The sequence below is a fragment of the Dermacentor andersoni genome, chromosome 6 (assembly GCF_023375885.2).
Source record: "Dermacentor andersoni chromosome 6, qqDerAnde1_hic_scaffold, whole genome shotgun sequence".
Taxonomy (NCBI): Eukaryota; Metazoa; Arthropoda; class Arachnida; order Ixodida; family Ixodidae; genus Dermacentor; species Dermacentor andersoni.
Genome location: NC_092819.1, coordinates 9352062 through 9377019, shown reverse-complemented (window position 1 = coordinate 9377019; position 24958 = coordinate 9352062). Strand labels below are relative to the sequence as shown.

Here is a 24958-nt window from a genome sequence, read left to right as displayed (position 1 = left end):
ACGTTCAGATTGAATAAATGCTGTTTGCATTTTGTGAACGCTGTCCTCACTTTTTTGTTCCGCCTACATTCGAGGTAATATATATATATATTTTTTGTTGGCTTCGGGCTTTAGGGGGTCGGCCTAGATTCGAATAAATACGGTATATATACACACAGTCAATCCTCGATATATCGAACATGGATACAGTCGAATGTCGTTATGTCGAACAGTGCGGTGATAGTGAAATACCATATTTACACGACTGTAAGTTGACTCGAATGTAAGTTGACCCCCCCATATTGGATGTGACGGAGAAAAAGAAAAAAGAGGAGCATACCCAAGGGCGCATTCGATAACAAAGATTTATTAGTAGCTGGCATGGTCACTCGACTACTCGTCTTCACTCGCGCCATCGCGCCATCGTCACTAGTGCTGCCATCGTCATCGCTGCTATGGTCCCACAGTGTGTCGTCGTCCAGTGAAATCCCACATTTGGCAAACGACCGCACCACGACATCTTGTGGAACAGCAACCACCGCCGAATGCACCCAACCACACGCAGCCGTCACGGAGGCTCTTTTGACAGGTCCGGTTGGCATAAGTTCGTCATCTTCTGCCGCCAGCCACTCGTACTCACGGCGAAGCAGGTCCTTAAAAGGCGAAGATCCGGGCTTCTTTCTTGACCATGTCGCACCTCACTGGCAGGGACCGATCACACATTTCAGCGATGTATGCCGCAAGCTTGGCCTACAGCTCCAGAAGACTTCGGCACGTGGAAAATTGTTCACTTGCCGTTACAGGTGAAAATTCTGCTTCGCTGCAGTCGCCACTCTCGCACCACCCGTTCAGAAATATAGAACTTGTGGACCACTGCGCAGTGATTTGTTTCTTCGTCATAAAGATGGCAGCCCTCTTGAATGCTGCTGTGAACGACTGCCGAATGTTTAGTGGGCCTGGAGCACTCATGATGACTCATGAGCCCTCATGCTGGCAGTCAAGTTGAACGCATCAAGCCAATGCCTTTGGTCAAACTGAGAGCTACAGGGAAAGAGAAACATGTGAGAGGTGTCTGCTCTTTCATGAAATACTGATACTCCCCGCAAGCGCCACCATTCTGACGGTGCTGCCGCGAATGGAACAGTGGCACTTCTATCAGCTATCGACACCCTCCCACAAGTGTTGTGTGCACTGTAAAACTCTCACAATTGTTGAAATACCCTTCCGAAAAGTGAACGAACAGGCGGAATAGCGAAAAGCGGCGGGTAGGGCCATAGAGCAAACATAAAATTGTAACTACGTTGTAGCTCCCATTGGTCTCGCTTTTCTGGCGGTGCCATATTTTGGTTTCAATTGTAAGTCAACCCCCCACTTGATATTTTCAAATTAAGAAACAAAAATAGGTAGACTAACAATCGTGTAAATACGGTGGTTTTATATAGCCAGAACTCGATATAGTTTGATGTATCCGTGTTCATTATATTGAGGTTTGACTGTACATCGAATTATTGCGTATTGGTGGCGAGGAGTTACGGAGTCGCCATCTGTCGGAAGTGCCTCCCTTGCGTAGTATGAGCGATCACACAACGCGCCCCTCATAGGCTTTGCTTACGGTGCTCAATAAAAACACCACGCGGCAGCCCTCCTGGACATTTATATAGGTACTCTGGAAACGAGGGAAGTTTTTGACTGTCAATATAATAATCTTGGGCAAACTGAAAGCACAGAATAGTTTACAGGCGCTATCTCTTTACCGAATACGTACAGTGAATGCCACTGCGCGCAGTCGCTGCGATGGAGTCTCCCAAACCGGCTTCTTGCGTGAAAGCTAGCCAAATGCTGAGAGTAAACTACGAGAAATGTGTTCTTATAGTGGGCTGTCTGTATAACCAAATGGGGCATAACAGAATGGAGCCTCAATCCAGCGATCGCACGGGTTTGCAGCGACTGACTGTGCGTCTGCATGCATGTCCACGCACAATGTTTTGCTTTCGCGGTTATAGAGACTTTGACGCCTAGCTACAGCGACTGTGATGTGCCGTCTTGACAATTCAATCTTTTTTTGTCTTCTAAATTCTTGGACGTTTCCATATTATTTCTCTAGTTGCGTCGCACTGTATGTTTATCGGTCTTCTCAGCGTGCGATTTCCCTCTGCTTGTTTTTCGTAATCCAGTGCATTAATTCATAACGCAAACATGACCATATGCCGTGCTTTTTTTTAATGTGCGTCTTACCGCTCCCTTTCCGTTCCAGTGAACTTGCCAGTATCTAGCATCAACAAGTTCATAGACCAAACCATCATGACATTAGCCGCTTCTCAGTGAGCGTCTTAGTGCGCGAATTCTGCTACTCACCCAACATCGCGCAGCTCTGGCGCTGTAGCAGAAATGCTCCTCGCGTCTGTGCTTGCTGCATACCCGAGTTGTAGCTGATGGCTGTCTGCCGGTTCTAAGTTTCGCCAGCCAAGCTTCACAAAGCTCCTTGCCCTGCGGCTATGTGTGAATAAGGCTGACACCGGGCTCCGTTGCGTATGTCCGGCATTGCGGCACCGAGCAATAGCCTACCATGCTGCACACCTCCAAAGGCAGCCACTATCTATTATAGTACTTTCAAATGTTGTCAAGAAGACACCCAAGGTGGTAGAGCCTGACCACCTAATCAGAACCGCGGCACAGGTAGGACTTCAAACTTTCGTTTTCAGCTTGCTTCGGCGCTTCTGAAGCAGCCGATGCGGCTGCTGTGTCCACGTGATCCCTCATGCCACGTCACGCCGACGGTGGCACTAGCTTTTCCATTGGTGGAGCTCGCCCCCAATATCGAACACTGTTTATATCACCTGGAAAATAGTATGCATTTTTTATTTTTTATTTTGAGCGGGTCGGATGTGAAGGGATATATCAAACTCTGCCACCCAAGAGTATGGCGCTCTGTTGAAAGGCAGTGAGCGTTCCCCAACACCCTCGAAAGATCCTTCCACTAGTCCAATAAATTCTTTCTTATCATGTTCACAGTGACATTATTGTCCCGATCCACCAGGGTTCGTGAATGAGAGAGGGCTCGAGGCACCCTCTGTTAGACGGACGCTCCGCAGCATGGTGGTGATGAACGATGACTGACCACCGAGCAGCTGTGCTCGTCGGTGTTTATTGCGGTGCAGTGACCAATGTTGCCTGCCAAGCCTGGCAGGCCACAGAGCCTGGCCGGCAAACAAAGATTATGCCTGAGGGGGCGTCACATGCTTGCTACACCCCCTTGTCCCCAGTTTGTTTGTCAACAACAAAAAAAACTTCTAAATTCAATGTACGAGGCTCCGCCTCTGTCCTGGCCGGGTCGACGTTGCCTGCTACTCAGGCGAGTAACGGTCCGGTGGCCTCCGCCGTCGAGTACTCCGTCTGGGCACCGGTGTTGATGGGCCGAGTGTGGCAACGCCGGGTGCTGCCTGAGCCAGCCTCGCTCCATCCGGAGAGTCCGTAGTGGTTCGCCTTGTGAGTGGTGCCGGGCTCGACACCGGTCCAACGGGCGCTGCACCACTGGCAACACTTGCCGCCTCCGAGGTGGGCGGTGCTCTGCTGGAAGTGACTTGCGCTGCTGCTAGTCCTCCTGCAGGCTGGAACTCTGAAGTGGCAGTCGAGGGGGCTGGCCAGGTCCCGAGGTGAGGCCTAACATGGTCGGCGTGTCTGTGCCACGTGGCCCCATCTGGCATGCGGACGAGCAGCGATGAGGCGCTGGCAGGAGACACAACCTGTCCGGTGGACCAGGGTGGGCCATGACGGAAGTTGCTGGCAAAAACTGAAGCTCCTGACTCCGGGAAAGGCCCGGGACGGCACCCTCAGTCAGCAGCCAGCTTCCGCTGCTTCAGGAGCACTGTGGATCGAAGGTCCGGATGCAAGACGCCCAAGGGTGTCTTAACGATTCGACCCAGCAGGAGCTCACAGGGGGCACGGCCAGTGACATCGTGGGGCGTGGTCCGTTATTGGAACAGTATCCGGGCAATCTGCGTCCGGAAATGCCCAGTCTGGCTCTTCTTGAGCTTGTCCTTGATGGTTTGCACCACCCGCTCGGCTGCGCCATTTGAAGCAGGGTGGTACGGGGGAACCATCATCTGGCGGATTCCATTCTTCGTCAGCCAGGCCAGGAACTCTGTGCTGGTGAAAGCAGGATCATTGTCGGGCACGATGACGTCCGGCAACTTGTGGGCAGCGAAGACCTGTCGTAGCACTGCAATTGTCGCACCTGCTGATGGAGTGGTGACAGGTAGAACCTCCACCCATTTCGAAAAGGCGTCCACCGCCACCAGGAAGTAATGGCCCATGTAGGCGGGACCAAAGTCTGTGTGGGAACGGCCAGGGGGTGATTTCCACGTGACGTGAGGCCCTCTGATGCTCCTGGCAGATTTAGGAGCTCTGCACAATTTGAGCGATGTCCTGGTCCAGGCCAGGCCACCAAACATGGGACTGGGCCACCATCTCTGTCTTTTCCGTGCCAGGATGACCCGTGTGCAGCAACTGCAGGACCCTGGACTGGAGACTTTGTGGGATCACCACCCTGGAATCGCACAGTAGGCAGCCCTACTGCAAGCTCAGGTCGGCGACCTTGTGGCTATACGCCTGCTGGACCAATTCCTCTCCACGGGACACTGCCTTGACCACCTGAGACAGGACTGGCTCCCGGCTGGTCGCTTGTGATACCGCAGATCTACAGAGCACCTCCGGGTACGCGTGCTCCAGCATGAGCACTTCAGCAGGATCTGGAACAGCATCAGGCACCTCTGGCAGGGGCAGGCGGCTCAGGGCATCAGCAGGTCCCAGGTTCTTTGCCGAATGGTAAACCAGATGGTAACTGTAAGCTCCCAGCCTCAAGGCCCAGCGTGCCACTTGAGGTGATGCCTGCACAGGAACTGCCTTGTCAGGCCCCAGCAGCAGCTTGTGGTCCATGACCGCCTCGAACTTCCGTCCCCACAGATACTGGTGAAAACGTTCGACACCGAACATGAGGGCCAAACCTTCCTTGTCCAGCTGGCTGTAACGTTGCTCTGCAGCATGAAGCCGACGAGACGCAAACGACAAAGGGCATTCCTGGCCATCCTTGTCCCGGTGCGCCAGGACGGCTCCCACGCCGTACGGCAACGCATCTATAGTCAGGACGACAGGCTTGGCAGGATCGAAGTGTACCAGCACTGGAACCTTGGTGATTAGCTCCTTGCTTCGCTGGAAGGCCCGGTCCTACTCCTAGTTCCAGACCCATTGCTGACCATCTTGAAGCAGAAGATGGAGCGGCTGTAGATGCTCCAACAGGTTCGACAGAAAACTCCTGTAGAAGTTGATGAGGCCGAGGTAGCTCTGAAGCTCCTTCTTGTTCTGAGGCTTAGGCACCTGGAGCACAGCATCAACTTTGCGGGGAGCCGGGGCTAGGCCAGCCTGGGAAATGACATGTCCCAAGTACTCAACACTGGGGCCCAGGAAAATGCACTTTTCCAGCTTGAGCTTAAGGTCAGCGTCCTGCAGCCGTACCAGGACGTTGTGCAGGTATTGCAGGTGGTCCCTGGCGTCGCTGCCAGTAACTAGGATGTCATCCAAGTACACCGCCACGTACCTCATGCCCCTCAAGAGGTTGTCCATCTCCCTGTGAAATATGGCTGGGGCTGAGGCCACGCCAAACGGTAAGCGCATGAACTGGAAGAGCCCCAAAGTTGTCGATATTGTGACATACTTCCGGGAGGCATCCTGTAGCACCAGCTGTTCGTAAGCATCCCTGAGGTTGAGCTTGGTGAACTTCTGTCCACCGGACAATGCTGACCAGAGATGTTCAATCCTGGGCAACGGGTACTTCTCGACGGTAGCGACGGGGTTGATGGTAACCTTGAAATCCCCGCAGATCCTGACACTGCCATCTCGCTTGAGGACTGGTACGATGGGAGCTGCCCATTCGGACGTCTTGACAGGCACCAGGTTGCCCTCTTGCTGTAACCGTTGCAGCTCCTGGGTGACCCTGTCCTTCAGGGCGAACGGCAGTGGGCGAGGCTTTAACAAATGTGGCCGGGCTCCCTCACGTACATAGCTGCTAGCCATCGTGCCGGTGAATGTGCCCACCCCTGGCTGGAACAGGGACTTACTCGGTCAGGAGGCTGGGGACATCTTTAACCACATGCAAGCTGGCGTCCTGGTATTCTGGCAGACGAACGCACAGTGTATGAATCCAGTTTCGGCCCAGCAGCATAGGCGACGACCCCTTGTTAAGTAAAGGGGAAGAGTTTCCTCCCTGTCGCCAAAGCGAACGCTGACCTGTGCCTGACCCTGAACCTGGGAGAGCTGCCCGGAGTAGCTGTGCAGAATCACTCCCGAAGCCTCGACGGACACGCCGGGAAAAGTACGCTTGAAGAGTTTCCCGGACATTACTGACACGCTGGCCACTGTGTCCAGCTCCATGGAAATGGGGTGCCGGCTAATTTCGACAGTCAGCATGTACGGCGGCACAGACGACGGTACAAAGCCTGTGTGCCACGTGTCGAAAATCAGCGGGTCCTCGGCCATATCATGTTTCCAGTGACAGTGTTTTTGTTCTTTGGTGTAACCTCGTATGCGCCCAAACTGTATGCTTTGTATGTATTTATATAATAGTTTTTTTTAGTATAATTAACCTGTGCATTTTTCGATTCATACCGTTGTATTAAGTTTATTGTACCATACTGCTAAAATCACTGCATGGTGATTGCAGTATTTATAAAATTATAAAGTAAGATAGCTGTGGCGCGATGGGTGTCGTGACTGCTGTGCACTATAGCTGCACATATTGATTGCTCCGAGGGCACCATTTAAACGTAGCGGCGTACGCATGCGGTGGCTTGGCTAGTTCGACAACGTGAATTTCGTATTGCATTTGTCGCACTGTCTTCTCCTCGATACCGTGCACTGCGCCTCTGCGCCTCGCGAGGACTGGCAGTTAGCATCCACAATGATGCGCAACAGCGCGCGCTCACTGTGCTCACTCATAGACGCCTTGGCAGATGCCACTTAATAATTTTTTTTGACAGTGTTTCAATATGCTTCGATTGACGGACGTAGAGATTGAAGCAGAAGTAGCGGCCAAACGAAGACGCTGCAGAGGTTGATCCAGCAAGCGCTGATATTGCGCCCCTTCCCAACTTCAACTGAGGTTGTAACTGCTTTGGCCCTTCTACGCTGCTACTGTGGCGTAATAGTGTGGATCGTTTAGGCTATGTTGAGGACCGCATGTTTAATTCCGTGGCTGCCAATAAGAAGCAGGCTACACTGCTGTAGTACTTTCAGCCAAATAAATAAATACTTCTGTGAAGCTTCAAGTGAGTACCGTATTTACTCGCATAATGCTCGCACTCGCGTAATGCTCGCACCCCCCACATTGGCTATCAAAAATTGGAAAATTTTTTTCCCCGCATAATCATCGCACCCCCAAAATTACTGCCGCGAGTCGTCTGCTTGTCCTAGCGATCGCCATGGTTGGGCGCGCGCGCTACTAGGCGGCGGTACTGTGCTATCATCCGCTGCCACCGCCGCTACCGCTCATCCACTCACCCCCGCTACGCCATTTTGCGAAGGTGTCTCCAGCTCTCCGGTGTCTCGTAGGCCTCGTTTGCCTTGTTCGCGTGTTGCACCGTGCTCTTTGTGCCACTTCGCCATGGGACGCTACGCAAGCTACACAGCTGCTTTTAAGCTAAAAGCTATTGAGTATGCGTTGGAACATGGCAACCGCGCCGCCAGCAGACACTTCGGCGTCAACGAGTTTTGCGTCCGGTATTGGAGACGACAGCACGACGAACTCAAGACGACTGGTAAGACGCGCCGGGCCTTCCGTGGACCGATGACTGGGAAATTTCCTGCCATCGAATCCTCTTTACTGGAATATATCAAGGCTCGACGAGCGGATGGGTGTGCTGTGTCGATTGATTTGATACGGAACCAGGCGCTCGTAATCGCAAGAAAGGAGGGCATCCCGGTGCAAGACTTCCGCGCTAGTAACGGGTGGGCCACACGATTTATGCGGCGCAATGGACTCTCGCTCAGGAGGCGAACGACGCTTTGCCAGCGCCTGCCCGCAGCCTATGAAGAGAAAATAGTGGACTTCCATCGATTCGTTATCAGGATCCGGCAGGAGAAAAACTTCCTGCTCTCCCAGATAGGGAACGCGGACCAAACTCCGCTGAATTTCGATATGCCCAGCAGCAGGACAGTCGAACAGACAGGCGCTCGGACTGTGCACGTCAGGACTACAGGTGCCGAAAAACAGAGGTGCACGGTCATGCTAGGCGTGACGGCGGACGGGCGGAAGCTCCCACCGTACGTCATTTTCAAGCGGAAGACCCTCCCGAAAGGAAAGCTCCCCCCTGGTATACACGTGCGCGTCCAAGAAAAGGGGTGGATGACCGCGGACCTTATGGTGGACTGGGTGAAGACTGTGTGGGGGCGGTGACCGGGAGCGCTTCTTTTTGCGTCGCTCCTCGTGCTTGATAGCTTTCGGGGCCATCTTCAAGAGTCGGTTCGGGCGAAGTTCAAGGAACTGCGCACGGAGCTGGCTGTTATACCCGGCGGCCTCACATCAATGCTACAGCCTCTTGACGTATCTTTGAACAAGCCATTTAAAGATAATGTCAGGAGGCTGTACACAAAATGGATGGCCGAAGGTGAACATGCTCTGACGCCGGGCGGCAAGATCAAAAGACCGTCCGTGGAGCTGCTGTGCAGCTGGGTATCAGAGGCATGGGGGATGATTGATGTAAACATGGTGGCCAGAAGCTTCAAGAAAACAGGAATTTCGAACGCCCTGGATGCGACCGAGGACCACCTGGTGTGGGACGACGAAGAAGCATCGGAAGATGAAGAAACCATCGATTCCAGTGTCGACACGGACTCTGATGAAGAGTACAATTGCCTGCAGGACGTACGCAACGCGAGTAGTGACGGGGAGGTTGCGCGCGGCAAATAAAGTGCTTTAGCAGCTTGAGCTTACGTTCACCCTGTACTTTCATAACGAAGGTAAGTTACGCTTGAAAGTAATGTTTTCGTTATATTTACAATTGCGGACCTGACAATCCTGATCTTGCACCCATTCATGTTTACATTTAACACTCCGAAACATTTGCTTGAAAATTTTCCCCGCATAATTATCGCACCCCCAAACTTCGCGTTGATTTTCAGGGAAGAAAAGTGCGAGGATTACGCGAGTAAATACGGTATTTACTGCACCATGATAGGGGCGCAATCGGGAATCGTTGTGTGGAGCGTGCGTTAGGTTAGGCCACACGTGGTTGGTGTAGGCTGCGCTGACTTCGCGTGGCCAACAAAGTCGGCGCAGCTTAGGCTAATTGCGCACAGTGCAACTGAACGCGCTCTCCGAACAATGATCTCCGATCGCACCCTTGATTCATTTGCAGAAGCTTTTATACATGCTTTACGTGATTTTCTGTATTGAATTGTGGCTGTATCAAACTTTTGTGTAATCACCGTGCTAATCGATATATCTAGGTTCGACTGTATACACAGTCGCCGCCTGATAAATCAGACACCGATAATCCGGACATGCTCGGTAATTCGGACAGCTTCACGGCACCGCCAATGGTTCTACATGTTTAATGTGTAAAGACAACCGATATTTTGGACAGCCGCCAACTCTACATTCAATTGTCCAGACTCCATCCGTAGTTTTAGCATACACAGACTCTGCCGACATTGTCCCCTCTGGCAACCTCGACAAGACATCAAGTACGGCCTCAGAAATTACACGTTTGATGGTAATCCCTGAGGCCTTGCCTTGGTCGCATCACTACGCCTCAGATTTAACAAGTGCCGATCTCTGAGGCGTTGCCTGAATTATAGGTCACATCACCATTGGGATCATATCCTATTCTGTCAACCCTACACATGTCCTGGTCTCACTGTTCTGTTTGTTGAGTTTGCCTTTTGGACACCATTCCACTGTTTCGTGCTTGTTTGTTTAGTTTGTTTTCCAGACGGCTCTCTGCTGGCTCCAAGAAGTCTTTCTCGTGAACTTATCGACAGGCCGCATCAAATGGTACCAGCGATGCCCTCGCTGTCCGACTCTGAATGAGTCTCGAGTCGCAGTCCGAATGAACCCACAACTGAAGAGCCTGAACCTGCCGCCTACTACAATGGGCTCAAATGTGGATGTCATTGATGACCTGCTAGGCTGCAGTGTGTTGATTTCTGCCACTGTTACATTTGAAGACTTTGCAGACGTTGACAGCACGGTGGTATGTGCCGAACTGAGTGATGTCGAGTTCTTGCACCATCAAACCTTGACTCTAAATCAGATGATGATGATGTGCCCTGTGCTCTGGAGCCTTCACATGTGGACTGGAGCCTTTGCAGTCCTTGCATTTACATACAGTGACAGCACAAAACTGGCAGAATATAGGTGTATTTGATTGCACGTAAACAAAAGTGCATGCCGCAACAAATAGACCACTTATTTCATGCACAGGGGCCTTAAAACATAAATAAAACTTTTTTTTGGAGACATTTGTTTTTTTCTGACATTCGATACTTCGGTCTTATTTACGTTCCGGGTGGAGTCTGAGTTATCGGTCATTGACTGTATATTTACACAGTGAAATCTCATTATAAGGAACTTCAGGGGCCCGCAGTAAATTGTTCATTATTCTGAGAGATTGTTATAGTGAAAGCCCCAAAATTGACCATTCCGTCCATCAGTTCATAGTTTGTTATCATATGAGCTATCCACGAAAACGTTGCTGTGGGCTCTCAACACCCACTGTTATTTTCCACAGATTCAGCTGCCACGCACCACCGAAGCACCGTATAGTAAGAGTGATGTGCGCAAAACAGATGCTGACACTGAGAAAACTACCGACAAAAAGGTAGCTCCATTTCGCTTTTAAAGCGCAATGTTTCTCGCCTTTTGTTTATTTTTCACTTTTCAACCCCTGGACCCCGTAACTGTCTCGCTCTAGGCTGACACCTAAACTATGTCATAGCGCAATAGGGCTTAAATTACATCTTCTGGAAAGTGCAAATTGTGACTGTGTGGCATCCCCGCAAGTACCGAGGTTACATTTCACCAGGCGCATAGCCAGTACGGCCACAGAAGGAAGTGCAAAAGAAAGAGGTGTGCGTAGAAAGAAGGGTGAAAGAAGGAAGGGATGCACCTCCATTGCTAAGCGACACTTTTCTGGGCAGAGCATGCGCTCGCAAGACGTCATGTGCCTTCGCTCACCTGCATTGTTTTTTCTGGGGCGCCGTCTCTGGTTTTCTGAACCCTGTGGGAGATACGGGGGTTCTCCTCCGTACTCTTGGGACAAAGGAACGACAACACAGTAGTGCAAACAGTCACAAGGGCATTTATTGCACCTTTCATAGATCAATGCCTGCTAGCCGAGTTGCTATCCCCAAAACATGCCGATGGGCGCGCTACAAATCTAGAAGTCCGACTTACCGCGACCGCATTGCGAGCGAATATGTTCGCCCCATGCTGGATCCCAACGCCTGGTCGTTCGCGTGTACAGTCACGCGAATGGTGGCACGTTCGAAGGCGGCCACGCGAGACGGTCTCGCAGAAGCATGGTCGGCGCACGCGCGGGCGGCACGTCCGCTCCGCTCGCTTCCCGAACCCAAAGAGACCAAGCGCCTTCCTTTCGGCGCCCAAGTAACCTCGCCTGTCGGCGGCGTTAGCAGCGCAACACTAGCGCCATCTTTCGCACTGCGCCTCAACCACTCCGACCGCCGCGGGCGAAGCCGCCCTGCAGGAGACGAGCTATGCGGGAAAACTTGACCTCGGGGGAGGCGTGAGAGTCGCGCATCCCCACAACCCTTGCCTTCCGACGTCTGCTCTCTGCACCTTGTCGTCTGCTAGCCTACTGTTCTGGCTGCCGTAAAGGATGCACTTCAGTCTAAGAATCCCCAGATTTCTGAGTATTAGAAACATTTTAAATATTCGGTAACATCTGAATAATTAAAAGAAATGAAAGATATTTGTGGCTGTGCAAAAGCAGATATGGTTATTTGCGTTTGTTTCGATCTGATTTAACAATATGTATCCATTTTTGGGATTTTGTGCTTCATATTGTGGTTTTATGCTACTGTCAGAATTTAGCATACAAAGTATGCTCAGCCACCATGCGACTAAGCTGTGCAGAAAAGTTATTCTATAAGTGGATTGGGGCATGGGTTTTTGTGAACAGCAAGGGTCATTTAGCACAGTGATGCTTGCTCAATGAAGTCAAACTGGAAAAACAATTTTTTTTGGTGGCAGTACAGTTATAAGCAGGGTGTCTACCAACCAGGAAAACTGGGAATTCTCAGGGATATTGAATAGTCTGGAAATACTCAGGGAAAACTCAGGGAATTTGTGCTTCTATCAGGGAAAATTAGCTGTAATTTTATTGAAAGGGAACGAAAGTCACGGTAATGCTGGCTCGAGTAACAAAGAGGAATGTAACGAATCTACTTTGACGCCATGTCGTCGGCTGGAGGAGGTGCCAGTGTACAGTCAACGACTGACTTTCTGGACGCCCGATAATTCTGACAGCTTCGCGGAACCACTACGTAGCCCATGGAGTCAATGTCTAATATTTTGGACAGAAGAACCTTCTTCGCCGTCTGATTTTCCTGACTTTTTGCCGTGACCAAGGTCTGAAATGGCATTAATCAAACAAAGCCACCAACGCCGCCATTTTGATTACCTCGCCACCTTGAACGGCGCTCTCGCATGCAAATACATTTGCAGCCTTAGCCACTATCGCGGCAATGCTAGGCCCAGCTGCTTTGACGTTCGCTGTTAAGCTTCTTGCCGTTTGGTGCCGTGTTTTTCATTGAAAGAATAATTCGCCACTGTCAGCAATGCGACTCCGTCTTTGTGGTCCTCGCTATTGGCTTCACAGCTCGGAAAGCACGGCGCGTTGCCTAACGCAGGTTCCTGAAAGTTATCTTCGCCTTAGTACAGTAGTGTTATGTAGTGAAGCATATGCAAAAGTATTGCAGTGAAGCATAACAAGCGTCGGAAGGGGCAATTGTCACGAGATGCAGTATCTATTCTTTAAAGGGGTTGGGACACCAAATTTTGAAGCTATAAAAAGTACGTTGTAAGCTGCTTCTGTATGCAAGGACACCCACAACGAGGTATTGGACGCTGCAAACATTCCAAAATAATTTTAATTCAGCTCCAAAAAGTCATTAAAAGCTCCTTCTCGTGGTCGAGACCCATCGCTAGTGCAGCAGTCATGACGTCACAGCGGAGGAACAAAAATATTGACGTCATAGCACACTAGCACAAAAACGTGACTTATGATGAGTAGCGATGAAATGACGATTACGGAGCCTGCTGAGCCGAGCGACCGAGCATAGCCTCCACTATGACCGAGCTACAGGCATATAGAAATCCTTTCTTAATGCAAAGAAGGAGTAAGGCGTGCAGACACGGACACAGGAGGAGAGAAGTGGACAACACAAACGCCGCATGAAGGCCCCCGAACGGCAAACTGCGCGCGGCGAGTTGCAATGACACGTTGAAATGAGTAACGCTAGCCGGCTGACTCCGAAAGGGACCAGGATATGCGGCGTTCGTGTTGTCCGGTTCTCTCCTCGCATAGCCGCATGGTTCGGCAGCTCGGAGCGGTCTCTCGTTCGCTTGGCCTTTCTCAATGTGAAGGCCCGTCCACGTTACCGGCACGAAAACTCGCCATTTGCCGTTCGCGGGCCCCCGTGCGACGGCGGTTTTGCTCGCGAACGGCGAGATTTCCTTGACGTAGAGAGTACGGGCCCGGGACCCATTTGTGCGGCAGCTGTACGGCGAAGCGGCCAATCAGCGACCGAGGAGTGGTCACTCTGTCCCCGACGGCAGCCTCACTGCCTCTGCTCGTTCGGCGCCGCCAATATCGTCGCTAGGCCTTTTCCGGTTCACTTCAAAGCTAAAGCTTACGGCGCTTCGGAATGAATTACCGACTCTCACAAGCCGCAATATTTTCTTACCGTTGTTGTCGCTCTTCGCAATATTTATAATAATCGCGACATGCACTTCAAATTGCCAGTTTACCTCTGCTGGCAGAGCACGGGTAGGCGTGAGCAGATGACGCAGCATGGTTTTACGTCACTAGTTTTGTGACCCACGTGACCAAGCCTTGTTGCGTTTCCTCTCCTATGACGTCATAGCATCACCCGGAGCACAGAACCCGAATCCGAAATCGCTCGGTATAATAATGCTATTGTTAAATTAGTTATCGGGTATATATGAATCCCGCGGTGTGTATCGTGCTTCCTGGAGCAGTATGCAACGCTTGAATTGAGCGAAATAACGAAAATTTTCATGTCTCCACCCCTTTAATTATACACGTCTACACTTGCCATGTCCTGTCACAGTACGAGCACCGACATGCCTAATAAGTGTACTGTGATGCATTCAGAGCTTTTTCGCCTGTGCTTGTGGCGATTTAGCCCTTAAAGGTACCTTGAAACGATTTCGACAATTTTGTACAAACGTAAAGAGTTGATAGAGTAGGTCCTTCTTATCATTAATTTACGCATCTAAGTGCTCCGCGTAAAACGTGTAATTTATTATAAGGTTTTAAAAATGTACATCGCTGCCGATCGCAGCACCCTGTTTCGTGGAATTTTCAGCCGTCCCTACCATATGACGTAAATCACACAATTGATATCAGTAGGGCGAGCTATCCTTTTGGTTGCCCAGGGCGCGTCATCGATAATTTTTCCATCTTTATGGAGAACGAATGATGTTTGTAATAGTTGCATTGTTAGTTAATTTGTTTCTGTCAAAAGAAAGTAACAGAAAGAGAATGCACAAGAAACAATTTCTCCCTACACTTAAGCACTTTTGGCACACAGCAAGCGTCGTCTGCTTGTGTTACAATGTGCTTCCATTTTGACGGGAGCTCAGCGGTCAGCGTTGGTCTCAGTCTTTTTGGGAGCATTATGATTCAACTTTGTTGCGTTGTGGACGGCAAGCGTAGTGACTGGCAATATGTCAACCTGGGACATCGTGTCCCTCTGCAAGGCAAGCAGACAAGCGGACTGGCTGCAGCGCATAGGACTGCCGCTGTCCAATTGGCGCCAGGATTTGCGCGTTTGCCGCCGTCACTTTACACCAGAAGATTGCTAACGCAGTAGCGTTTTGCAAGTCTGGTATTAGGGTAAACGCAAGTGCAAGGGGACAGGGCCTGCCTGTTTGACCGTGTTGTTTCGCAGGATGAGCAGGAGTGCAAATGTGAATGGTCTGCACGGTGCAGCCACTTGGTGGCACAGAGCTCAGCCACACACAGTAGCAGTAACGAAATGTATTCTTATTTGCTGCTGGCGTAAATTTTTCGCAGGAGTGTAATCGTTAACACATTGTTTTTGTAAATGTTTAAAATGTGTTACACTTGGTTAGAGCCATATTAGCGCTTTGTTTGGCTGGTCAAACTCTGTGCCTACAGATGGCTGGACAGTGCAGACCGACCAGGCCGCTCACGTAAGTCTACACTAAAGTTCCTTCACCAGCTTGAGTTTATGCCTCCAGCCATCTGTCGAAACACCCAGCTTGCCTGTGGTTACCGGAATACCAGACATGTTCGGTGCTGCGACAGGATGCTCGCAACGCACATTGCTTCGATAGCTGTCGCTTGGGGCCGACTGCCGAGCAGCTGGCGGAGAGTTTGTAGAGGCTTTGCACACGCTCCTAGAGAACTGGAAGTCGACGACATGACGTGCCATCATGACGCAGAGCCCGTGAAAGTGGAACTTAGCCCCGATCACTCGGCAAACGAGTGGAGGAGAAAATGCATGGCTATGGAGGAGGGTAACTTGTAATCGGCTGTAGATCTCTTAATACGAGACGTTTCACACAAATTGTGGTGCGTATGATTAACTTTAGCTGTACTTTATGTGTGTAGAAAATTTGTCCAAACCATTTCAGGGGCACCTTTAAGAACAGTAAAAGACATGCATTTATTTTGTCGAACTGCCCGATTTTTTCGGATTTTTTCACGGCCCCTAAAGCGTACTGAAAATCGTACGTTCACTGTACAACTGACCAAGACGATGGTTCAATAGCTCGTGAAGGGAACGTGCGTCAGAAGGAGGATGAGAACAGAAAGGACTGACGCATTGAGGAGTGAACAGGAAAGGAGGCGTGCCGCCGCTTCTTTGATGAAGCTTGAGATCAAAAAACAAAGTGTATTGGCTGACACCGAGATGCAGGTCTCCCTCATTCAAACCAAAATAAGCTCTTTCAAGCAACGAAACGCAACACTGAGGTGTTGTGGGCAGGCTAAGAGAATGTCTGGAGAGCTGAGGGTGACTGAACAGCTGTTGAGAGAGAATCTCACTTGTGACAAAGTTTGGACATCATACCTATGAGCTTGTAATCAATAGACAGAAATAGCTTATATTCAAACTTATTTGCTTCTGTATGCGTCTCATTTTTATTCGTTTTGAGAACGGTCGACTTGATTCGCAATTGGTTTTACCATTTTTTTGAAGGTATTTTATTTGCTCAGCATTTCACTTGCCACCCCCCCCCCCCCCCCCTTTCTGTTTTCCTATTGAATAAAATAAGCAGTACTCCTTATTATAAAAAGAGGAAGTTGCTCTTTTATTTTTTAACATGCTTAGTAGAGAGTGACATCATCGGGGGACATGGTGTCAGCCCACCTTGACATAGAACAAAGTTCTGTTTCAATCACGGAATATTGCAAAGCCACTCAGGAAAAACCTGCGAAACTCGGGGAATTTGGAAATGTCAACTTGGTAGACACCCTGTATAAGTCCAACGAGCCAATGCGCAAAGCCAAAACCCGTCCACATGGCCTTGCTCAGGGTGTCTATCAACCGGTAAAACCGGGAATTCTCAGGGATTTTGAGAAGTCTGGAAATACTCAGGGAAAACTCAGTGAATTTGTACTTCTATCAGGGAAAATTTGCTGCCATTTTATTGAAAGGGAACGAAAGTTGCAGTAGTGCTGGTTTGAGTAACAGAGAGGAATCGCAACGAATCATCTTTGGTGCCGTGTCGTCGACTGAAGGAGTTGCCAGTGTGCAGTCAACTGCTGACATTCCGGATGCCTGACTATTCGGACAGCTTTGCGGCACCGCCACGTACCCCTTCGAATGTCTGAAAATTTAACTGAAATTTGGGACGGAAGAACCCTTCGCTGCCTGATTTTCCAGACTTTTTGCCGTGACTGCAGGTCCGAAACCGCATTAATCAAAGCCACCACTGCTACCGCCTTGAACCGGCGCTCTTGCACGCAGACCGGCTGGCAGTCGTTGCCATTACTGCTAGGCCTAGCTGCTTCGACATTCGTTATTAAGCTTCTTGCCAATGGGTGTCATGCCTTCATTGATAGAATTCGCCGCTGTCAGCAATGGCACCGACTCCGCTCTTGTGGTCCTCACGGTCAGCTTCGAAGCTCGGAAAGCACAGTGAGTTCCATAATGCCGGTTCCTGACAGTCAGCTTCGCCTCAATACAGCATTGCTACGCTGTGAAGCATACACGAAGTATGCAGTAAAGCATAACAAGCGTGGGAAGGGTCAATTGTCACGGGACACAGTATGTATTCCTTAATTATACATGGGTGCATCCGCTATATGCTATCACAGTACGAGCACCGATATGCTTCATAAGTGTACGGACAGGCCTTCAGGACTTTTTCGGATGTGCCTTTGGCGATTTGAGCCCTTAAGGGGAATAAAAGATATGCATTCATTTTTTCGAACTGCCCCATTTTTCGGACATTTTCGCGGCCTCTAGGGAGTCCGGAAAATCCAACGGTGATTGTTTCAATTGACCAAGACGATGCTTTAAATGGTCCGTGGGGCGAACGCGCGGCAGAAGGAGGACGAGAACATAAAGGACCTACACATTGAGGAATGAATGCGAAAGGAGGCGTGCCATTGCTTCTTTGAAGGAGCTTGAGCTCAAAAAGCAAGATGCAGGTGTCCCTCATCCAAACCAAAATAAGCTCTTTAAAGCAGTGAAATGCGATACTGAGGCATTGTGCCCTGGCTGAGAGTATGTCAGCTGAGGTTGACTCACCAGCTGTTGCGAGAGAATCTCACTTCTGACAAAGTTCAGGCCTCATATACCAATGAGCTTGCTATCAGTTGATGAATATAGCTCATATTTGAAAATATTTGCTTATGTATGCATCTCCTTTTTATTCGCATTTGAGAATATTCGACTGGTTTTTAATGGGTGTTACCATTTTTTTTTTCATATATTTTGTTCGCTGTGCATTTTACTAACCCTTTCCTTCTGTTTTCTTTTGGAGTAAAATAAACGCTACCCCTTGCTATTGGACTGAAATAAGTCGCTTTTTTATTTTATAATATGCTTGTTAGAGAGTGGCAGCATCGGGCTACATGGTGTCAGCCCATTTTGACATAAAACCAAGTTCTGGGCCACTCTGGGAATTTCGCAAGAGCATTCGGGGAAACCTGGACAACTCAGGGAATTTGGAAATGTCAACTTGGTAAACAGGGTGTTGCTATTCAAACCTGGCAGCTTCCCGCTGCATGGCCATGTAATGCCTCAGCGCAGTGTATTGAGTGTCTGTTAAATTAATTGTAGAGTGATTGGGTATCTGCTATCGCGATGAGCACCCAAGTGGGACCCAGAAAACGTGTACAGGTCTCTTAGGCAGTGAGCTTCCATGCTGGGCATTACCATGATGCGTGCGTGCATTGCAATATGCTAAAAAGGTTTATTGAAAGTGAATACTGGTGCATTACGCATGCTTACGTGGAGTTTTAACCATCTTTTTTTAATTGAAGATGAGCTCTTTTTTTCTTCACATTCCACATGATATTTGTGGTTGCGTTATATTCTTGAAAATCCAGTACTTGGACAACAGCGAGTTGGTCGGATGTCTTCGCAGTTTTTTCTAAGCAACGGTCATAGAAAACAGTACAGCACCACTTTGTGTTAGTTGGATGCTGGCACAGCGTTTGCTTCACTCATTTGTCGTTACTTTTGTAGTCCCACGCACATTCCTGAGCTTATTGTTTGACAGCAAATGGAATGAGTGACTCTTTCTGGTGGATTAGTCTCCATTTGCATTTTGTTACTGCATTATGTTACAGCATTTGGTCATAAGGCCAAATGTCTGAGTTTATGAACATTTACTACTGTCTGATAACTCACTGGTTAGCAAGAGCAGACAGATAGGGTGAATGAGTAAATTTTCCAAATTACCGTATGTCAAAGAAGGTCTCACTATAATGGCTCACTAGCATATTTTTTTACCGCCGACAGCAAAATTGCGATGTTCAACATAACGACGTGATCAAGCTTGGCAATGAATGCATAGTGCGTATCATTATTTGATAGAGTTAGGTATCTGTATTCACGTTGGAAAATTTAGATATTTGTACACCCTTACTTGTTGATGAGTCGGATGTGCTTTCATTGGTGCTTATCCTATACTACACAATGTGCAGACTGCATTGTATTTGGTTATTTATGTGGCCTTTTTGTGCAGGTGACATCAAGGTAGAAATTCAGAACAAGAAAGGGGAGAATGTCAGCAAGCTGCCTGGAGCTCAAAACAAGCGCCTCTCTGTCGAGATGAAAATCGTCTGGCACTGTGAGTGGCACTCCTTTGCTTTCATTAACACTCCTTTCAAAAACTGAAATTTCAGGGATGACTGTATTGACTACATGATTCTTAAATGATAAGTGGCTGATTATTGACAATGCATTTTTAATATTGAATTCCCCTAAGCATTTGTTGAACCATATCCATAATGATGTAAATTTGATTAGTCAAAATCACCACTCAGCTTCAAGTATTACAAAAGAATTAAAATCACTTTTGAAATGAAGTTTTCATTCTGAATACTTTTGCACAGTCTTTTAGGATTAGGCATTCCTTGGTTAAAGCTTTTCTGTGGGAATTTCTCATTACACTTATAACAACCTAAAAAAAAAAAGTCCTGAAGATGCATGTATATACACTCAACGTATGATTTTTCGGACTTTCTAGGGGCCGCGAGAATGTCAGAAAAATCAGGCAGTCCGAAAAAATGAATGCATGCCTTTTACTACCCCCAAGTACTCAAATCGCTACAGGCACGTCCGAAATAGATCTAAGAATCTGCCAGTGTGCTTATTAGGCATATTGGTGCTTGTACTGTAATAGGAGACGGTGGGTGCATGCGTGTGTGATTAAGGGAAACATACCTTATCCTGTAACAATCACCGCTTCTCACTTTTGGTATGCGTCACTGCGTAACACAGCCGTTTTGGGGCTACGCCTACTTCTTGAAATTGGCATTATGTAATGCGTCGTGCTTTTCATGCTTCGAAGCCATCGGCGAGGATTACAAAGGCAGAGTCGCACCTTTGCTTACAGCGGCAAATTGTTTTAATGACATACATTGTACTGAACAGCGAGAAACTTTGTAGCGAATGTTTAAGTAGCTAGGCAGAGCGTTGCCATGGTAGTGTCTACGGCTGCTAGTGGATCTGTGTGCGAGAGCGCTTGTTTGAGGTGGAGAGATAAGCAAAATGGCGGTAGTCGGGGCTTAGACTAATGCTGTTTTGGACCTTCAGTCATGGCAAAAAATCCAGAAAGTCAGACGGCAAAGATTTTATGCTTCTGAAATTTCAGACGTTCTTATACATTGACTTTGTGGGGTGGGGTACGTGATGGTGCCGCAAAGCCATCCGGATTATTGGGCATGTCCAAAACTGGTGCGCGGAAAGTCGTTTGTTGACTGTAAATCCATAAGGTATACCATGTGCATTTGTACTTGGCATAACACCGCAGAATCACAAGCAACGACAAAGCAGTGATGCATAGAATGCCTTTCATATGCCGTAAGGTACGTCTGATTAAATCCTTTGTTTCAGGTAGCTCATGTTTTCTCATGTGCCATTTCTCCTGTTCTTCAATGCAGCTGCATCGGGTGACAAAGTGGTTGCACAGTACGTCTCTCCCCACAACAAGAACTGGGGCTACTGGTTTCGGAGAATGGGTGAGTTGCTTCCTTGTTTGCGGAAGTGCTTGCCCTTCTAACTCTGGTATTCAGCCTTTTATTATGAACCAAGCCACAAGTGTTTCTGGTGGATTAGTCTCCAGTTGCATTTTGTTACTGCGTTTACTATGGCCTCTGATATGTGCAAAATTGTACTGAACCTTGGAAGGAAGCCATATGTTTGAGTATGAGGACAGTGAGGAACATCTTGTGTATGCTCAGGAATGGGAATCCTGCACCAATTGTGCCATTGTGATATGAAGAAAATTACTGTGCCAAATTGTTTCCAAAGTGGAAACCACTGAAATTGCGAATGCTGCACCATATTGGCAGCTTTGGCTTTGGCAGGCGTCAGCAAAACATTGCTGGCGCAGTGGAGGGCATTACGTTGTTGGTGCTGGAGCGCATATTGAGGTAACTTTCACAATCTGACCACCACTGGATGCGAACAGCCGCTCTCAGTTAAGCACCCTGAATAAAACTAAAGGTAGTGACACGCTTTTATCTTGCCACTTGAGCCGTAAGAGAGGGTAGACGAGGAGGCGAGGACGTCTGGAGCTTATTCATGCCTCCATGTTGGTGGAGCAGAGGCACATGGTTGTACTGACGCTGTTCCCGTGGAAACGCGCGTGAGCTTCCCACGATCTCTGCGATCTAAATGTGTATATTAAGAGGGTGAGTGGTGAAGAAAGGTATGTCCGGCGAGGGGACTCTCAGGGATGGAGCTACTGCGCCAATTGCGCCATCTTGCGCCAATTCAACGAGCTGCGCCAACTTGTGCCAAACCACTAACTTCCAATGAAGTCGCTAAATTTTGCGAGATTTACGTGTTCAGTGGCAACCACACAGCCATGTTTTGGCTAGCATTTTGCCCTGGAAGCCAAGCTAAAGCAACCCGTTTCAGTGTTGGGGTCTTCGAAATGTGGGTGTGTTTGTGGCGCTAACTTGGCCACAGGAAAACGAAAATACATTGTGCTATACTATGCATTACGAATGTTTTATATAAGTATTATGCATTTGTGTAATACACGGACCAGCTAAGAAGGAACTCACGCTCATGTTATGGGGCAGTCGGGAAAGAAACGTGCTCAGATGAATGAACATGTCTCATGGTCTGTCGTTATACATTTTAGGACTTGCTTGTATGCCCTATAGGTAAATCTGCATCAATTAATAGTGAACACCAGGCATGTAATGCTAAAATATATTTCACCACTGCACCACATCTAGTTACCGGTATGGTAGTGGGGCACGCTGCCAAACAGTCTGCTTGCTTTCCTGAAACTTCTTAACTAGACATATTCAATGGCAACCGTAGTCATCACTTAAATTTGCCCACCAGGTACTCCATATTCTGCACAACCACACCATACAAAATCGGACTTTTGTTGCTGCAAAATGTGAACCAAAGATGTAAAGCTTTGGCTTCAGTCTACTGTAGTGGCCGAATGGCAGTTAAAAGTGCCAGAGAATACATGAATCACAGAAATTGCACTCACGGCAATGAAGTTCCCATTGCAACTTACGCAGGTCGCATTTGAAAATTTTAAGAAACCATTTTTTGCATTCAAAATATCGGTCGCTGTTTTACATTGACTTTATGGGGCATTCCTAATAACCGAGGTCGTGCAAAATATTGAAAGGTGACACTGATCGGAAATCCGCTAAACACTTTTTCTCCCCTTTATTCTTTTCATAAATGTCAGAGCTTATTTTTGTTTGTTTTCACCAAGTTATGTGGAATATTGGCAAACATGCAATGACCAACAAAGTTACTTTGCATTTATTCTGTGGTACTCTGCTATGCCAACTGAACGTCACCAAGAATGAAAAAGATAAGTGAGGGCATTACGTGAATGGCATTCACTTTGTGTTGTGTTGTTGGGTTTTGTTCATAGTTGTCACAGTCATGGGGTATTGTTCATTGTGCACGAATATGCCCAATTAGCTATAAACTTGCCTAATTCATGATATGTCAATGAAAAGGATGTGGAGAATGTTCAAACATGAGCGATAGCTGGTTTTAAAGCAACCTATTATTTGCATTATCCAATATCCTTATCCAATAAGTGAGCTAATTAATGTTAGCAAATAAACTTAAATATTGGTAGCTTGTGCACAATGCAAAAAAAAAAAAAAAACTCTTGACTAGCATTAACGAAAGCTTATCAACATACAATGGGTGCCGTTTGCATAAATCCCTTGGTTATTTATTATTTTTTTGGCCATATTTATTTGGCACATCAGCTATGTACCATATCTTCCCGTGCATAAGACACAGCTTTTCCCCAATATTTCTGGTGCTGTGTTTTATACAACGGTTTGCCTTATAAATTGTTTTTCTTTTTGGCAAATTCTGAATTGATGTCTGCTAGCGATCACCTGGCAATTACTTGCTTCATAATCAGATCGTGGTTTTGGCATGTAAAACCCGATACTTTAATTTAATTTTTTAGTTGGCCTGGTTTGTGTGTATGCTGGACGGAATGGTAAAAGCTCGTATGTGGGCATAAACCCGATAAAACTCGAAACGTATATTGTGCAGCATAGTCCAAACTGACAGTGTTGCTAACTCGAGGTCGCATGTATCTGCTCTTTGTCACAACACGTGACACACATAGCGATGTGTGATGGGAGAACATTAAGGGGGGAGGAGGGGATCAGAATTAACTTTTTTGTTTCTTGACAGAAAGGGCTGAAATTTGGCACACACACTGCACATTGCAATAAAGAGACAATTCTAAAATTTCATTAGGATATCTTAATTAGTTTTTGTTTTATAAGAATTTATAAGTTCCTTGCTTGTGGAAAGCCTGGCACAGTAACGAAACATGATAGGGAGCTGGAAATACTTCGCATGTTTGCCCAGATGTCTAATCTACATCAAGACAGTGTTCGATTTTTTTTTTTAGTGGGCTAATAATTTTTTGCTCAACATAACATGCACATGACTGTGCTTCACTGCATGGAGCCATGTAGTAATTGTGAAATAATTAAATAATGGAAAGATAAAGAAACATTTCAAGACTGTCTTTAAGTACAGCACAGCTTGTGAATCACAGCAAAACAAACTGGAACAAAATCAGTCAAGCCATTGTTGTGCTACGCTTTCCACGAGCGAGGTGATTGACAAAAAAAATGCAATTGAGAAAACTGGCTGCAAAGCTTGGCAAAGTTTTAAAAGCACTGCAAATTTATTAAAAAGCACCAGGGCTGTAATATTTTGAATCATTGCTGTCAGGCATCTTCTTACACCTTTGCCGCTTTATTTGGTGGGCTTTGGATGCCTTCTTCAGGCGTTCTTTATCCTTTTCTTGCGCCGTTTGGAGTAGTGCATGACCACCATTTTCACTGCCAGACTGAGCCTAGTATTAGAGGGTACACCCACAGAACGCTGTTGGCATCTTGGGCACAGAGCTTTAGCGATCAAAGAGTTCATCGCGGAAACGGGCATAATAATGAACTCGCAGTCACAAGGGGCCTAAATTTGTTCTTGGCATTGCTGCTTCCGCTCAGTCGCTGACACTGCGCGAAGGGAGTCGCGAACGCTGCATGCCTGCGCTTCTGCAGTCACCGCTGACACAAAACGCGGCTCGAGGTGCGTCTGAATCGTGCGACGATTCGTCTGGTGAGCCTTGAGTCACCATACAGTATGTAGCTCGTCGACGGTTGGGGCTCACTCGCAGGCTGCGTGTCCCTGTCGCACGATGCATCGGAAACGCACACCGTCTCTGCCGGCGATGGAGACCTTCGACCCGCGTCGCCTCCAACAACGCGATCTCGGTTGCTGACTCGCGCGGCCGTACGCACAGGTGCGAGAGCCTCCATTGGCACGTCTTCCGGTGGCTTAGTTATCAGTATCGATGTCACAGGGCGATTGTCGGCTTCGCTGCTGGAATAGCACGGTGCAAGATAACGCGGCACGTTATCCGCTTCTCCCACTGGCCGCCGTCTTTTTCTCGCCGTAGGAGGCTTGCGCTTCCGTTTTCCGAAGGCAT

General features: G+C 48.1%; 1 protein-coding gene across 2 annotated transcripts in view; it reads left to right on the top strand.

Annotated features, from left to right (window-relative positions):
* Positions 1-24958, top strand: part of LOC126521661 (structural maintenance of chromosomes flexible hinge domain-containing protein 1-like) — a 383191-nt gene that overhangs the window by 122199 nt on the left and 236034 nt on the right. For both annotated transcript variants that reach the window (XM_055065801.2, XM_050170378.3), the window contains exons 18-19: positions 19463-19567; positions 20883-20960. In XM_055065801.2, coding sequence (XP_054921776.1) covers positions 19463-19567; positions 20883-20960 — 183 coding nt within the window. The remainder of the gene's footprint in view (positions 1-19462; positions 19568-20882; positions 20961-24958) is intronic.